This window comes from Osmerus eperlanus, chromosome 15 (assembly GCF_963692335.1).
Source record: "Osmerus eperlanus chromosome 15, fOsmEpe2.1, whole genome shotgun sequence".
In the NCBI taxonomy this organism is placed as follows: Eukaryota; Metazoa; Chordata; class Actinopteri; order Osmeriformes; family Osmeridae; genus Osmerus; species Osmerus eperlanus.
The window spans coordinates 5,519,539-5,536,802 of record NC_085032.1 but is presented as its reverse complement, the minus strand read 5'-3'; the positions used below and the strand labels follow the sequence as shown (position 1 = coordinate 5,536,802).

The window sequence follows — 17,264 nt, the reverse complement described above, 5'->3', positions numbered from 1 at the left end:
TAGTCTTAAGTCTGCCATGGATCCCATTTTTTGCCAGGTGTCTGATTGTAATAACACGTACACTGACCTTAACTGAGGCCTCAAGCTCTATGGATGTTGCTCAATGGTTCTTTGACTTCCTGGAACATTTTTCACCTTGACAGATTATGACCGGACAGCCACTCATGGAAGATCGGCAACCATTCCAAACTTTCCATTTGGAATAATATGACTCTTATGGCTCTAGAACAAATGCTAAAAGCTTTGTAACGTTTTGAAAAAGTCTTTAGAAATGTTGTGCGGCATGATGCACCAGAATCTCTGCTGTGAAGTGCACTCTAGGTCCAACGTCATGACTTTTGAAATGGTTAGGACCATCCCAAACAAGAGCTCAATAGTCATATAAATCACTAGCAAATTAATAATCGACCACACATTCCAAAAACATTAGAAAAAGGAATTAACAACCAGAGGGAAAACTGAACAGCTGTTGGAAATGCTGTCCTGAATCATTGCAACATTCAGAGATGTCAGGACCCCAGCATTGTTCACCAAGGCTCTGTACCCCTGATGTCTATGCTGGGCCTTCTGGCTGCACTACTTTCAATGTTAGTGCTCCATCACATGTACATGGAGGAACTAGCCTCATCATTTTACTGTATGCAGATTGTAGGTCTAATGTTTTCCTTGTCCATCTTAAATACAGGTCCCATCTTGGGGACGAGTGTAATTTAAATACCTTTGAACGCGTCTAACCCAGGTAATTAAAATAAAATTGTGGCTGGGTTTCACACGTATAAGAAAAAAACAACAATTAAATACAAAAGTGTTTTATTGCTGGAACAGACTGTAAAATCCATGTACGTTGGCTCCTAAAAAGCTGCCAGTGGCAAAGTAGGTCCACTTGCACCGATGCAGCTGGGTCTACAGATGTCTCAGCTTGATGACGTCATCACCCGTGTACATGTAGAACTGCCAAACCACGGACCGGATGTGGCCAATGTTGGCAAGAGAGAAATGACAGGTTACAGCAAGCGGTAGTCAAAGGCCAGGTTGCATCCATAGCAGGAGAACAGGGCAGCGAAAAGGTGAGGCTACAGGAGTTGCGGTAAAGCAGAGGTGACAAACTTACTCTATGCACATGAAGAGCTGTACCCCACAACCGCCGCGTCGCCTGAGGAGATGCAAATTTAGAACGAGCATCTTCACGCATCACCACCACCACCCCCCCCCCCATGGCGCGTGATGCAGGCGTTTACTTGTTTTGTAGTAGTCGTAGACCTTGACCACTGCAGGTTTAAGGTTCTTGACACTGAAGTTCTCCAGGATGAAAAGGGTGAATGACATGGGCTCCTTCTGCATCAGCTGGAAAACAAGGTCTTACATTAGACTGAAATGCACTCATTTGATACAAGGGGTCACCTTCTCCCCAAGATGTCCAGCTTTAGACAGCCATCGAAATTGAAGACGTACAATTCAGACCAAGAGCTTGGTCACCTACCCTTTCTACGTAGATGATCACATTCCCATCCTTTTCATCGACACGCTTCACCGCATTTGTAGTCTTGAGCTGAAAGAATAGGAATGAGTTCAACAGTACAGATGTAGTATAGAGGTCATGAGCCAAATATTGTGAACTTGACTTCTGAACTCACAGCATCGAGTGAGCTCTTGTCCAGTATAAAGCCAGAAAGTAGTTTAAAGTCAATAATGACCATGTTGGTCTCTTTCCTTTGAGCATTGTACCTAAAAATACATTTTAAACAGGCAAGTCATACCTCAGAATACATCTTGCTTTAACCGTACAAAAATTGTGTTTGTATTGCATTCAAAGTGCTAGAGTTGTTCTAAGAGGATCAGTACCTGACTGTAACCACTACCTTGAGGGAGGGTTTGGGTTTACATAACCCTCCCACCTCAACAGTCAAGGTAAAGCTTGAGAAGTCTGGACGAGGGGGGATGTTGTAATGGAGAGAGATCTGAAACGCATTGGACATTGGTCAGACAACCGCAGCAAGGTTGGATCCGTGTCGTTTATCGGGTCCAGAAGTCTGACCTGGATAAACACGCAGCTCTGCCCTTCAACGCGGATGGTGTACTCTCCAGGAACATCCTGTAGTGGCTGTTCCTGGTACAGCAGACGGTTCTGCTGGTTCACCGTGAAGTCTCGTCTCCAGCCACTGGCAGAGGTCACCGCCACGCTAGTGGCACCTTCCGGACTGTAGGTGGCAGCACCGTACTTGGCCAAGGCTTGTAGCGCCACCACAGTGTCCTAGTAAAAAACGGAAAACAGTCAGTTTGGATTCATTTAAACAGACGGTATGTGGGATTGGCTCACGTTAAAAGTAGAAAAGCATGTTCGTACTTGTGTGGAAGAGAATCCTCCATAGGGGTTCTGTTGCCTGACTAGCCAGCGGACTATGCCGACTGCATAGGCCACTCCAAAGTCATTCATAATCGGCCCAGAGAGAAGTGCAAGCAGCACGTACGAGGTCATCTCCACATCAATGGAGTTCAGGCCACTGCCAGGAGTGGCAGATCTCTCCCAGTGACGAGCACCATCTGCAGGTGGGTGTGAGAGTTGCAGGGGTAATCACAGACTGGATCGCCACAAAAAAGAAATTGTTGTACCCACCACTGGATTGCTACAAAAATAGCCATTTGTCCATTCAACCAACTGGCCAAGTACCTGCGATGATGGAGGCCTGGTCCAGGCGTGTAACCAGCATTCTCCGTGTGACCTGGTCCCCCGCCAGGGTGAAGGTGTAAGACAGCAGGGCAACAGTGTAGAGGTTGTCCAGTGGGAGCGCTAGAGCACTCCGCAAGCAGGTCAGACATCTCGTCACCATGGGGTCCTGGGGACACAGCCAGAGTCAGGCTAACGGGTAAGGTCACGGGCAGGTTACAGCAAGACCGGACAGTCGCTCCCACTCACAGTGGTGCTGTGTCCCAGCTCCAGAAGGGCAGCAGTGACATAGGCAGTCAGGGACACGTCATCGCTCACCCCTCCCTGAAAAGACAAGTCACTCAGGAGAACTAGAAACAAAAGTTGGCCAATCATAGTGCTACAATACATGGGTTATAATGAACTGGTCCACCTCTCTCCTTTACCTGCATGTCATTGTGGAAGAGTCTCCCCACAGAGGTGATGCAGCCAGTAGGCTGCTGCAGACCGGCCAACCATAATTCTGCCATGGTGATGTGGACGGGGTCGATAAAGATAAAGGGCCGCGCCCCTCCGAAAGACTTCATTACGAAGGTGGTCAACCTGTGGGCGTGCACACAGTTATGTAGTGCCATCAGTCGAGAAACCGGATCCGTTTTGTAGTGACTACAGCGCCTTTGGCATGTATAGCACGTTTGAGCTCACTCACCAGGTGTTGCCAGACCCATCGCTTTCGCCAAAGGCGCTGTACGAGCCATCGCTGTGTTTGTAGGTGAGCTCATTCTGGTAGCCTGCGAGAACGCGGCCGTTAACGAGAATGCGAAAGCAGAAAACACCCAACACCTTCATGAGCCAGCAAGCCAACCCTTCCCATTCATCCAAGCATGCGTGACAAGTGCTGGTATTGTAGTGCACATTTGTCATTTTTCCTTTTTTTCCTTTCCACAGATCATAGTGTGTGTAGGCTAAGCATTCAGAAAGATGCATCATGCTTTGGAACCTGAATAAAAAGTAGTAAATAAATGGCGTCCTAGCACGGTAGGATGACCACCGTGCGGACCCTTTAACCAGCACGCGTCTCCTAACCGTCCAGCCCTCTGACTCACCACCCTGCAGGAAGGCTACGGCCCTGTCCCTGATCTGAGGCGTAAGCTGCTGGGTGCTCTGCAGGTACGCCAGGATGTAGACGTTGGGAGCAAACTGAAGCATGGTCTGCTCCCCGCAGCCAGAGGGCATGGCCAGCAGGCTGTCCAGGTTCTTCAAAGCTCGGCCCATCAGGTCACCTAGGAGGCCAGCAAGGATCAGTAACGTTGTCGGGGAAAACATTACATGGGATCCTGTGGCACCATCAAGTCGAAACGATTCCCGTTTATAGGAGCCAATGAAATGTCGCAAAACACTGCATCTACAGTAGTACTGAAGGGTGAGGATACAGTACTGGTGGTTCTCACCCAGGACAGAGAGCGATGCCTTGGCAGATCCAATCACAAACACGGCCGGCAGCCGCAAAAAGAGCTTCTCCACTACCGCACCGCCTAGAGACAAGTGGACAAGAGCATTACCCATCGAAAACCTCAACCAACAGATCTGTAACCCACCAGTGTCATGAGACCACCAGCGGCAGGTTCACCTGCAGGGCAGAGCAGAATGTTGTAGCTGACAGTCTCCTGGGTGCCCTCAGCCTAGAGGAGCAACATGAAGCAAAACAGCTCAAGGATCACACGTTCTACACATTGACTAGGTTCAAATGGGTGTGAACCCTTGATTATTATGACGCACTCACCTCCACCAACAACGTCTGGATCACCGTGTCAATGCGACCCCTCTCTGGAACAATGGGCAACTCCTTACCACAGAGAACCGTGGTCTTTATGGCCTCTGCACTCACCTTCACACTCACCTCCCCTAAAGACAATTTGAAACAGGATTCAAGTCTTTGCCTGGTGGCTCACCTCACTGGCCACACTCCCCCTTCACCTCACCTAGGGCAGTGGGGGTGATAATCCAACGGAAAGTTCGGCTCTCGCCGGGACACACACACAGCTGGTACTGGTAACCACCACAGGTTTTTATGCAGAACTGGTCTGATTTTGACAGTGTCACCTTCACCTGAGGATCAAAGACAGGACACCTTCCCATCAAGTATCGGTCAGTGGAACCCCTGGTTTCAGTGATTGTGACACCAGTACATCAAACTCTATATCCCCCCCCCCCCCCCCCCCCAATTAAGCAAGACCGAACCCAAAAAGTTCATCTTTACCATGATGCACTTGGTGAGGTAGTTGAAGACAGTGGCCCGGAGGGCAAACACCTCGCCGCGGATGACCGAGTACGGTAGGGTGAGACTGACGAAGAAGGGCTGGAAGGCCGTGAGGGCCGTACTGGGAGCCAGCCCCAGACCCACAGGGGACATGCAGAAAGCCCCGGCAGCCCACTGAGTGATGGTGTCAGGGACGGTCTTCTGAACCGTCACTGAGCCAGAGTTTCTGCAGAGGGACAAACTGGAAGGTTAGGTCTAGAAGGAGCCAACTGCATGCCCAGGCTACTCAGTGGTTCTCATTTGACATCTAGCAATGATGAATAAGTTGGTCCAAGTATTCTGGGGTCAAGTCCCACAGTAATTCTGACGCTGCGCTTGAGCTAAAATGACGCAAGTTTATTGAACAACCATAAAAATCGGTATTGGCTTTACCCAACAGGCACCAGGTCCCAGATCCAGGTCTCAGGGAAATATGTTCGCACAGTCTCAGCTTTTTCTGGACCTCTCTGGGGGGCCATCGGGTCAGGGGAGCCTGGAAGCGCTTGGGGTCTGGCCATCATCACTGGGGTATGGAATTGGGGTTCATGGTCATTCCCAACATGTCTGAATTTCTACTGTATCCAGTAGAATATTTACCATTAAGGTTGACAGCTTGTGTATGAAAACTAAACTAGTTAGATGTAGTCTTTATATTCCAAAACATTTACCATGGGCCATGTTGTTGCATGTTAGAACATTGACATACTAAAGTACTCATCACAGTTGACTGGCTTCCTCACGTCAGAGTTAGTCAGGATTTTCATTCCAATATCCTGAAAAGAGAAAGCTACAGGTCTGAGCTACACAAGTCCTGGTCAAAGAGAGAATGTGCCCATTTCAAATGGCTACCAAAAGTAGTACAGTAACTTGACATTGTTTTCATATTTCGAAGTGTAATTCATTTAAGATGCCATCCCTCCACAGGACTCACTCTGAAGACAGTGTAGACGTCGTTCATGTTGTGAGGCAGCCAAAAGGGGCTGAAGCTTCTCCCATCTACAGCAACTGGCATAGGAAGTGGCATAGGGGGTCTCCCAGGTGTGCAGGTGGACGAGTCAGCATCCTGTATGTTGTAATCGTAGCCCGACAGCTTTTGGACTGGGAGTAGACGATACACCTGCATACACAAAACAGATCACTGGAACAACTGTGTACGAGCGGGAACTTGTGTTGATTGTGTTCAGCAGGGCTTGAAATGAACTTTACGTGGTGGCACTGGTGCTCCAAACTTATAAAAAGTTAGGAGCACAAGCAAAGATTCAGGAGCGCCCAAAACTAAAATGTCTTTTTGCATGCTCGCTCCCTGTCACGTGACAGTTCCAAGGAGTGACTGACAGCTAATATTAACCCATCTAAAATCTATGCATCAAGGTTTAGAACGTAAAGATGGAAGTTTAATTGGTTATGTAACGTTGGATAAAACGGTGTACTGGTCACCTGCAACTCACAGCAGCCACATAATAGCGAGGCTAATTAGCAAGCATTTTGTAAAGAAATTTTAAAAAGGGTCGCAATTTCAAGCCCTGTTCAGAGTGTGTGGTCAGATGGGAGCGGTAGGGTACAGATTTGACGCTGAGCTCCTCTTCAGGCTGCAGCAGCAGGACAGACTGGTCGATGGCCCTGACGGAACAGAGGGACCCGGGATGAGCAGTCAGCCTCAGGGACGTTCCCTCTCCAGGCAGCTCCTGGGGCGACGCAAACTGCAGAGACACCTGCACACAAGGCAGATAAACACCAAGCATGCCAAATACACAACACATGCACTGTGACCATGTATATACACACGGGAAATGATTGATGGACATGTTTGGATTCTCGGTTGACAAAAGGTTGAAGCCAACTACAAATATTGGCTGAGCTGACTAACTGCATGTACTGATGTGCCCAACAAGACCAAAAAAAAACATCATTTAAATACAAGTCATTGTCAGGGGGCTTGGTAAAAACTAAAAAGCATGACAGAAAGAGATGCGGATGTTTGACATGTACATCTTTGGTAGAGTGGACCCCTCACTGAATAGCTCCTCGCAAGGATTCTTCTATGAGCCTCCTTTCAAGGGGTTTCGGTGAAACAGGTGATGTGGGCATTTGTGAAACCCTGCCATTGCAAACCCAAAAAGAGTTGTACAAAGTTTGGTTGCCCTGGACAATAAAACAAATAAGACATCTATGGAAAAGACCTAGTCCTACATGCACAGGCAGTGACTGAGACAAGCCAACCTTGTTCTTGAGGCAGAGCTGTACGGGGAAGTCCAGGCTGTCGGCCACTATCACTCCACTGGGCATGATGGCGTACACAACCACCTGTGCAACCGGGGCAAGTTCGGCCACGTTCCGAAGCGGCACAAGCAAATCCCCTTGGTTGTCTAAGACATAACAGAAGTACGGTCATCTTGTAGGAAGTGAGGTCATCTGATGGTAGAAGTGACTGATTCCACGACTGTACCTGAGTCCTCCATCAGTGACACTGAGATACGCCCATGTCGCAGCACACTGCCTCTGGACATCACCTGCAGAGCACAACCTCATGCTGTAACAGCAGAACACGCTTTGCCCTTTACTTGCCATTAGTCAAGACACATCTTTGACATTGATGAATCACAAGCACAGGCTGGCTATGAACTCCCATTTGTGATTGGCTTGCTTTGAGTTGATGTGACACGATGGACAGTCAGGAAGTTGAAACATTTCCCCGTTTTAGCCCCAAAATGTTCTCATCTAGCATCTCACCATGTAAAAGAAGTCCAGAGTCCTTCGACTTGCATTCCATTCGTTCCCCTTGATAATGTAGGTGGCGAGTATGGCAGCATTAGCCTCACAGGAGAAGATCTGGTTGGCATACTGGAGAGACACAGAGCTATTGCTCTTGGAGTAGAAGGCTGTGATGTAGTGGTAGGCCTGGGTGTATTCAGGCTTGCGTTCCTGTCCAGAAAGGAAGTCCACTTCTTCCAGCCTAGAGCGAGCCTAAGAGACGTGGTACAGTGTGGGAGTTTAAGTGACGAAGAAAAAAAAAAAAAGAACCCGTTTCTCTTTCATGGAGAAGGCAGACCTGTAGAGATACACTGTCCGTCCACAAGGTGGTGACCAGAGAGAAGACGACAACGCCATTGCTGTCTGTTGTCAGGGTCCAGTTAACCAAAGGCCCACCACCAGTCAGGAACAAGAAGACCGGCTCGTTGGCAGCAGGAGAGGAATCTGGTCTCATCATCTTGATCTGGAAAGCCACAGATAAGATTACTGCACTACAGCTACACCAGAGCAGTCTGCTCAAAATTACCTCAGAATAGACATTTGCAGTTTCTAACAGTATACATAAAACTTCCAGAGCATAGAATGAGCAGGAATATTTGACCTTCTAAACCAGTGGTTCCAAATCCTGGTCCTCAGGGACCCCAAGCCCTGCACGTTTTAAAATGTTTCTTGGCTCCAACACATCTGATTCAAATGCTTGCTCGTTACCAGGCTTCTACAGAGCTAGATAACCCATTTATTCTAATCAGGTGTGTTGGAGCAGGGAAACATCGAAAACATGCAGGACAAGGACTCCCTGAGGACCAGGGTCGAGAACCACTGCTCTAAACCATAAGTGTCACAAATTCATTACAAGCTCCAGAGCTCTATGGCTGATGTTCGAGTGGTCACCTTGCCCTGGTAGGAGACGCCAGGCTTGTAATAAGCAGAGACATCTTCAAACGTGACCTGTCGGATGACGCTGGTGAACGTGGCACTGCCACTGCCCTTCAAGACAACCCCTGCAGGGACAGCTCACCATTACCCGGCTGTACCATTTCATCAACTTGTACGAGGCCCTTTACTCCTCCCCCTCCATCTTACCTGTCCCACTCTCCTCAATCTCAGCCTGCACCTCGAAGAGGTCTTGATATCCCCACTGGGACACCCCGAATGAAATCACATTCACTACTTGTGCTGCACAGCCAGTCGGGCCAGACACAGCCATGTTATACTTCTCGCAGATGTCGGAGCCTCCGCCACCGGGCCTGCGAAAGAATTCGAAAGACTTCCTGCAGACCTTAACCGTCACAGAGCCCAGGACTGGCTTCCCATACGTGTACCTGAGGACCAGCAAACAGACTTGGCTTAACGCTGATGGAATACTTTAAAATGGGACTGAAAGGGAGTCATGTGTTGCTGTAGAACTTACTTTCCACACACCCTCAGTGTGACCTCAGTGTCTTGGATAGTGATGACGCTGGGCAGAGACACTGTGACCTCGTACTTGGGCAGAACTGGAATGACAGACGACCAGCGTTACATTGCAGCACCAAGGGCCTGATCCTGGCACGGACATTCCGATACACAGATAAGGGCCATACTGACCATATTCTTTGAGGTCGAAGCCAGTGGAGGTCTGCTCGTCCCTCTCGTTCCAGATGGTGATGGTGTAACGGCCCTGAGCGGCCTCTGGGGTTGTGGGGTGAGAGAGGTCGAGGATAGCACTGACTGTTGGCTGGTTCAGCCACTGAGCGATACGGTTGGAGTTAGGATCCTGAGTGCCAATCAGAAATGCATAAAGCGTCAGAACTCAAATCGAATCAATTCAGACAAGCGTTTGCTGCCTAGACCATGGCATCCATGAGGTTTTTAAGGTTAGTTAGATATTAAGTAGTCTTACCTGAATCTCCACAGTTTTATACTGGGGGGGGAAAAGGAAAGCAATGTTGAGTCTCTTGTGAAAGATATTTCCCCTTCATGTAACCGTTACCCTCTATACCTCTTCTTCTGGGTCCTAGTCTAAACTTTAATCCACAAGTCCCCCACACAAACACTGAAACTAGAAGTTTGAAATCTGGTCATCCTTCCTCCTCTAGCTACACAAAACAGAGCAACAGTATTCCAGTCACAGGAAGTAGCTCACCATCTGGTCATACGACCCAAAACCGGAAGTTAGTGAGACGACTCGAAACAGAACTGTAAACAAGACAAACAATTACAGGACTACGATAAAGCAAGTACACTTGATTGAAGACTAGCGCAGGTGTGGCATAGACTAGCCATCTTTACGCCACGCAACTTGGTGTTTTACACACCATACAGAGCAATGTGACTTCAACAGCAGAGGGGAATGCTTGTCAGAAGGGTCTCAATGGCAATATGACCTACCCTTCTGGCCAGGTTTGTAGATGGGCTTGTCTGTCTGGACAAGGGTGATCAAGCTGGCCGGTCTAATGAGGATCTTGGTATCCTTGAGCATTGATTCCACCCCTCCTGTCACAGAGACACTGAGGGTGGCCACTGTGTCAAGGACCACAAGAGGTACCTGGAAAACATTTCAAATCTAGATTTGGCAGAGTCGCTGGTGAAAAGCCTGAAATGTGGATACCTCAGCAAAGTGTGGAGTTCTCAGAAAAGGTACAAGTATGACTTCTCTTGTGGCCTATACCAAACTCCTGCGATAACAAAATGCAGTTCACCTAAACAAGAATGTTTACATGTGAACTGTATGAGGGAAGACAAGGACAGGCCAAAAATAAATACATTATAAACACACCCTAAAGGAGATGCAGCTATAAAAGTCATTATTGATTCCAGTCTTCTCCAGCAGCATGGCAGGCTGTCCCTGCACCAGCTGAAGGATCACCCTCAAGGAAAGCGGCTCCGAGGGGTTGTGAATATGGGCACACAGGCTCTCCATACTCCCACCCACCACCTGGGAGCTCATAGTCACCAAGTAGACACTGCAGAGGGGAGGGAGATACATGATCAGGACTGCCTATAGTTGCTCACCATAGCACATAACCAATTCCAAGCTAGCTCAGTAGAATTGGGGGATTTCTTGCTGTAACACGGATGGAAGATCTGGTCCAATTAGTACATAGTAAGTGTCACTCGGGGGAGCCATGCGCGTGGCCTTGCTTGAAAATATTTTTGATGCAAATTTGACTTTTAGACAGCCGAAAGTGTGCGTGCAAAATGTAAAGGCGCAAGCATTGAGCGCTCCAAGTTCGAAGGTAGGCCTAAATTTGTATTTAGCGCCAGGTTTTACTGTTGCAAATCTTCTACCCTAGTTTACCTTAATTATTCCTCTGGTGGATGCTGCATGTTGGTGAAAACATGCGATGGATTCGCCTCAATTACAGATTATCGGCTATGTTATATCAATTTGGAATGGTTATTATTTTTAGTCAATAAGGCAAGGATCGTCGGAACAAACCAAGACATTAATGCACAGCAAAACTATTGAGGGGTCAAAATCGCATAGGCCTACTTTTAACATTGGTAGTGAATTTCGCCCGCACACTTGATGTTTCTATTAGTGTTTGGAACCGCAGTAAATCAACTTACTCTTCGTTTAACTGGCGCGACGTCGCAGTTTGCAACAGCATAGTTAAGATGACTAAAGCTAAGCACAGCATGTTGAGATTAAGTTGTCTGTTCAGTAAAGACAAGCATCCAGCGCCACATTAGGAGAGTTCAAACCCGCAATTACTAACAAACGTCCGGAAACACATCTTTATACACAGGTTCACTCTTCCTATTGGCTAATTGCTGCTCTCGCTTCGTGAGCTAACCTACAAGTACAAATTGGACACAAGATCCTGCATTCACCACGGCACCGACGGAAGTGCGCATACCTTCAAAAAATCGTTAGGCTGTAGCTAGTGGAGGAAACGAAGCTTTCCGAAGCAACGAGCAATTTGAAACAATTGTGTCAAAAAAGTATCTATTTTTCGAAGCGTTTGGTACATCTTCTCCATATAGGGACACCTGCTGGTCACTTCATGGTATAGCGACTGTATCAAGAGATTGAAGGAATCGAGTGACGTCAAGTCCTCGGACGTTAGGTCAACTGCTGACCTTGTTTTAGTGGAGGCATATGCTAAATGAATAATTATGATTTGATAATGTAATCTAGCGGCTAAGGTTTTGGAACATGCTTTTGCAACCGTGAAAGGGACGGCCACATTTGAAGGCTGGCAAAACTAGAGAAAGATGTATGTGTTTGTGTACACCTACTCTCTCACATCTCACATCTGTATAGAATCTGAATCAGAATGGGATTTATTCGTCATGAAAGTTTGCACAGACAATCAGAATCAGAATGGGTTTTATTCGCCATGAAAGTTTGCACAGACAAGGAATTTGCTTTGGCAGGAAGGTGCAAACATTAAACATATATTTAAATATGAGGACTAACTATACTAAGGGTACATAACTAGCAATACTAAGTGGAATTAGATGTAGATAAACTATACAATAAAATAAAAAAATAAATTATAAGTTGCAGTAATTTACAATATAAAAATACAAAAAATACAAACAATACAAAAAATACAAATGGTAAGTGGAATTAGATGTAGATAAACTATACAATAAAATAAATTATAAGTTGCAGTAATTTACAAAATAAAAATACAAATATTACAAAAAATACAAATGGTAAGTAAGTAAGTAAGACTTTATTTATATAGCACATTTCATACAAGAATTGTAGCTCAAGGTGCTTTACATAAAAACAATAAAAACAATAATACAAGTGATAAACAATTCAAACACAAATAAAAATCCCAATAAGATCTCTGTTCAAGAGAGAACACAACTTTAAACATGCATCTTAAAAGTAACATATACATTTGGTTCACCCCTGGTCTGTATATATAAAACCATACACTCTGTTAACAGATCCTTTCCCCAGGTCAAGAGTATGGGCCGTATTCTCTGTTAACAGATCCTTTGCCTCAGATCAAGAATACAGATTGTTTTACATATTTGTTTAAATACTTCACACGACCAGAGTTCTTGTACGCTATCAGAGTTCGCCAACTCTGACCTAGACAAAGTAAAAATAGCAAGTCAAATAATGACCCAAATTGACTAAACCAAGATACTACAATAATATATCAGAATCAGAATGGGATTTATTCGCCATGAAAGTTTGCACAGACAAGGAATTTGCTTTGGCAGGAAGGTGCATACAATAAACATATACCTAAAATTTAAATATGTGGACTATCTATACTACATTTACATTTAGTCATTTAGCAGACGCTCTTATCCAGAGCGACTGACAGTAAGTACAGGGACATTCCCCCCGGAGCAAGTAGGGTGAAGTGCCTTGCCCAAGGACACAACGTCATTTGACATGGCCAGGAATCGAACCAGCGACCTTCTGATTATTACCATTCCCTAACCGCTCAGCCACCTGACCCCCCTATACTAAGGGTACATAAACTAGCAGTACTAAGTGGGATTAGAATATAATTAAATATACAATAAAATAAAATATAAGTTGCCGTAAATTACAATATAAAAATACAAATATTACAAAAAATACAAATGTACAAGATACCATTTTGTAATGCAGTGCAAAAAGCTGTGTGTTTTAAGCAAGAAGTCATTAGAGTCAGTGTGGTCCCTTGGCCTTGTTGAAGAGGCCAACAGCGGAAGGGAAGAAACTGTTTTTGTGGCGTGAGGTATTGGTCCTGATGGACCGCAGCCTTCTGCCGGAGGGGAGTGACTGAAACAGGGAGTGTCCAGGATGGGAGGAGTCGGCCACAATCTTCCTCGCTCGCCTCAGGGTCCTCGAGGTGTGCAGGTCCTCGAGGGTAGGCAGATTGCAGCCAATCCCCTTCTCAGCAGTGCGGATGATACGCTGCAGTCTGCTCTTGTCCTTGGCAGTGGCAGCAGCGTACCAGACGGTGATGGAGGAGGTGAGGATGGACTCAATGATGGCTGAGTAGAAGTGCACCATCATTGTCTTTGGCAGGTTGAACTTCTTCAGCTGCCGAAGGAAGTACATCCTCTGTTGTGCTTTCTTGATGAGGGAGCTGATGTTCAGTTCCCACTTGAGGTCCTGGGAGAGGATAGTGCCCAGGAAGCGGAAGGACTCCACAGTGTTGACTGGGGAGTCACACAGGGTGATGGGGGTGAGTGGGGCTGTGTTCCTCCTGAAGTCCACAACCATCTCCACTGTCTTAAGAGCATTGAGCTCTAAATTGTTCTGGCTGCACCAGGTCACCAGGTTGGCCGCTTCCCACCTATAATCAGACTCCACCAGAGATGAGCCCAATAAGGGTGGTGTCGTCCGCAAACTTCAGGAGTTTGACGGACGGATGACTGGAGGTGCAACTGTTGGTGTACAGGGAGAAGAGCAGAGGAGAAAGGACGCAGCCCTGAGGTGATCCGGTGCTGATGGACCGGGAGTCAGAGACTTGTGTTCCCAGCTTAACGCACTGCTTCCTGTCAGACAGGAAGTCTGTGATCCACCTGCAGGTGGAATCAGGCACGTTCAGCTGGGAGAGCTTGTCCTGAAGCAGGGCGGGATGATGGTATTGAAAGCAGAGCTGAAGTCCACAAACAGGATCCTGGCATAGGATGCTGGGGAGTCCAGGTGCTGTAGGGTGAAGTGGAGGGCCATGTTAACTGCATCGTCCACAGACCTGTTGGCTCTATAGGCAAACTGCAGGGGGTCCAGTAGAGGGTCAGTGATGGATTTAACCCTCGTGCTGCCTTCGGGTCACATGACCCAAAGGTTCATAACGAACCATCGTTGTGTTTACCCAATTTTACCCAATACAAAAACAAATACAAACAATTTTCTTTTAACCATTCCAATGTGGGGGGTCTGAGACAGCCCGACAGTTAAAAGAAAATGCTTCACTTTGTTTTTGTATGAGGTAAATTTGTCGCAATACGACGGTGGGTCACAATGACTGATGGGTCAGAATGACCCGAAGATAACACAAGGGTTAAGGTGTGCCAGCACCAGGCGCTCGAAAGACTTCATTACCACAGAGGTCAGGGCGACGTGTCTGTAGTCATTATTTCCTGTTGGCCTTGGCTTTTTGGGCACAGGGATGATGGTGGAGGACTTGAGACAGGCTGGCACATGGCATGTCTCAAGGGAGGTGTTAAAGATGTAGGTAAACACCGGAGACAGCTGGTCAGCGCAGTGCTTGAGGGTGGAGCCTTGCTAAACCGCCTTGCTAAACCTGTTCTTCGACTCCTTGAAACTGTCTTTGTCCCCACTCCTAAACGCGGCCTCTTTCTCTGACCTCAACCTTCTGAGTTTAGCTGTAAACCAGGGTTTGTCGTTGTTGTAGCTTACCCTGGTGCGTGTTGGTATACAGCAGTCCTCACAGAAGCTGATGTATGATGTCACAGCCTCTGTGAGCTCATCCAGACTATTGGTAGCAGTCGTGAACATGTCCCAGTCAGTGCAGTCCAAGCACGCCCGCAGATCCTCCATAGCTTCACTGGTCCACTGTTTTGATGTCCTCACAGCAGGCTTACAGCGCTTTAGCTTCTGCCTGTATGCAGGAATCAAGTGGACCATGGCGTGGTCAGAGTGACCCAGTGCTGCTCGGGGGACCGCATGGTATGCTTTGCTGATTGTAGAGTAGCAGTGATCCAAGGTGTTTCCTTCTCTGGTAGGGCATTTGATGAATTGTCTATATTTTGGGAGTTCTTGAGTGAGATTGCCTTTGTTAAAGTCGCCTAGCACAATAACCAAGGAATCCGGATTTTCATGCTCCACACTCAGTATCTGACTGGCGAGCACACGTTGAGCCTCGTTGACGCTAGCCTGCGGAGGCATGTAGACGCCAACCAGAATGAATGATGCAAACGCTCGTGGCGAGTAAAAAGATCTACAGTTAATAAAAAATGATTCCAGATCAGGAGAACAGTGCTGCAGAATCACTGTCACATCTTCACACCAGCCACTGTTAATGTAAAAACAAATACCACCGCTTTTCGTTTTGCCAGAGAGCACAGCAGTTTGAAACCTGCTAGCTGTAGCGCAGAGTCTGGGATCAGTTCACTCAGCCATGTCTCCGTAAAGCACAAAACGGAAGATGAATGAAAGTCTCTGTTTTTCCACACCAGTAGCTGAAGTTCATCCAGTTTGTTGCTCAGTGAACGCAAGTTGGAGAGAAATATCCCCGGTAACGCTGTGCGTGCCCCACGCCGACGGAGTCGCACCAGAGCACCGGCTCGTTTGCCTCTCCTACGGCGCTTCGCTGCTAGGACAAAGCCGAGGGCGGCTTGACTATAATTCCCACTAATTCTGCCGCTGGAAGCAGAAAAGTGGGAAATAAATCCACAGGAGTTGTAGTCCTGATGTAAAGAGCGCACCTAACGACCGAGGCAGCCATCATCGGCGCCATCTTGGACTCTAACTAATAGATAACTAATAGATAACTAACTAATAACTAATAGAAGTAGGATTACAAGTACAAGATTGTATTGTGCTGTGCTGTGTATTGTGCTGTGCAAAAAGCAGTGTGTTTTAAGGGCATTGAGTCATGAAGTCAGTGTGATCCCTTGGCCTTGTTGAAGAGGCCAACAGCAGAAGGGAAGAAACTGTTTTTGTTATGGAAGCAAATCGTTACCAAAAATTCTGGAAATGCATTTGCATTTTAAGAATGTGGCTGCATTGATTGCAAAGGCCCACGTATGGAGCTAAATCAGGGCCAAATGTTTTGTTAATTCATTTTTTTTTTTAGGTTGAATTAAGTTATTAATTTTCACTTTCATATTTTCACATTATGTTTTCAGATTCAAAACTTTTTTTTTACGGCTTCAATTTTTTTTTTTTTTTTTTTTTTAGTTTCAGACTTTTGGCCCCGATTTTGCGTAGGGGGCGTGGCGTGGAGTTAATAGCTCCTCCAATGATAGGAAGGTGTCCAGGTCCTGATTCAAGATTCCTTTCGTTATCCTTAGGGAAATTTGCCGTAGACATACAGGCTGCCACTAAATGACATTAAGAAATGGTGTTTTTTTTACCAAACAAAAGGGGCTTATACCTACCAAAAGGCTTCATTTTTTATAATTTTCCAGGATTCACGAGGATCATCCAGGTGCTACTTCGTAAACGTGAGAAGCTTTTTAGTTTCTCTTTGGGGAGCAATTATTTTAGTCTTAATAGTCTGCCATGGATCCCATTTTTTGCCAGGTGTCTGATTGTAATAACACGTACACTGACCTTAACTGAGGCCTCAAGCTCTATGGATGTTGCTCAATGGTTCTTTGACTTCCTGGAACATTTTTCACCTTGACAGATTATGACCGGACAGCCACTCATGGAAGATCGGCAACCATTCCAAACTTTCCATTTGGAATAATATGACTCTTATGGCTCTAGAACAAATGCTAAAAGCTTTGTAACGTTTTGAAAAAGTCTTTAGAAATGTTGTGCGGCATGATGCACCAGAATCTCTGCTGTGAAGTGCACTCTAGGTCCAACGTCATGACTTTTGAAATGGTTAGGACCATCCCAAACAAGAGCTCAATAGTCATATAAATCACTAGCAAATTAATAATCGACCACACATTCCAAAAACATTAGAAAAAGGAATTAAC

The 17,264-nt window shown here is 46.4% G+C and overlaps 1 protein-coding gene across 1 annotated transcript; it reads right to left on the bottom strand.

Moving 5' to 3' along the window:
- Positions 1 to 793: 793 nt before the first annotated feature.
- On the bottom strand, positions 794 to 11,406 carry LOC134034646 (alpha-2-macroglobulin-like protein 1). The gene is made up of 35 exons (XM_062479128.1): positions 11,247 to 11,406; positions 10,453 to 10,639; positions 10,065 to 10,221; positions 9,820 to 9,872; positions 9,577 to 9,597; positions 9,282 to 9,450; positions 9,106 to 9,190; positions 8,778 to 9,016; positions 8,586 to 8,695; positions 7,993 to 8,157; positions 7,674 to 7,907; positions 7,390 to 7,453; positions 7,164 to 7,309; positions 6,506 to 6,655; positions 5,875 to 6,060; positions 5,650 to 5,716; positions 5,337 to 5,466; positions 4,905 to 5,130; positions 4,627 to 4,753; positions 4,428 to 4,549; positions 4,275 to 4,326; positions 4,096 to 4,179; positions 3,751 to 3,927; positions 3,354 to 3,435; positions 3,091 to 3,247; positions 2,915 to 2,989; positions 2,669 to 2,834; positions 2,345 to 2,541; positions 2,036 to 2,251; positions 1,843 to 1,958; positions 1,635 to 1,725; positions 1,481 to 1,549; positions 1,239 to 1,344; positions 1,112 to 1,153; positions 794 to 951 (listed from the first exon to the last, which is right to left on the bottom strand). Exons 1-34 carry the CDS (start codon positions 11,315 to 11,317, stop codon positions 1,113 to 1,115), a joined length of 4,338 nt encoding a protein of 1,445 aa, XP_062335112.1. The 5' UTR covers positions 11,318 to 11,406; the 3' UTR covers positions 794 to 951; position 1,112.
- Between the last annotated feature and the right edge of the window lie 5,858 nt (positions 11,407 to 17,264).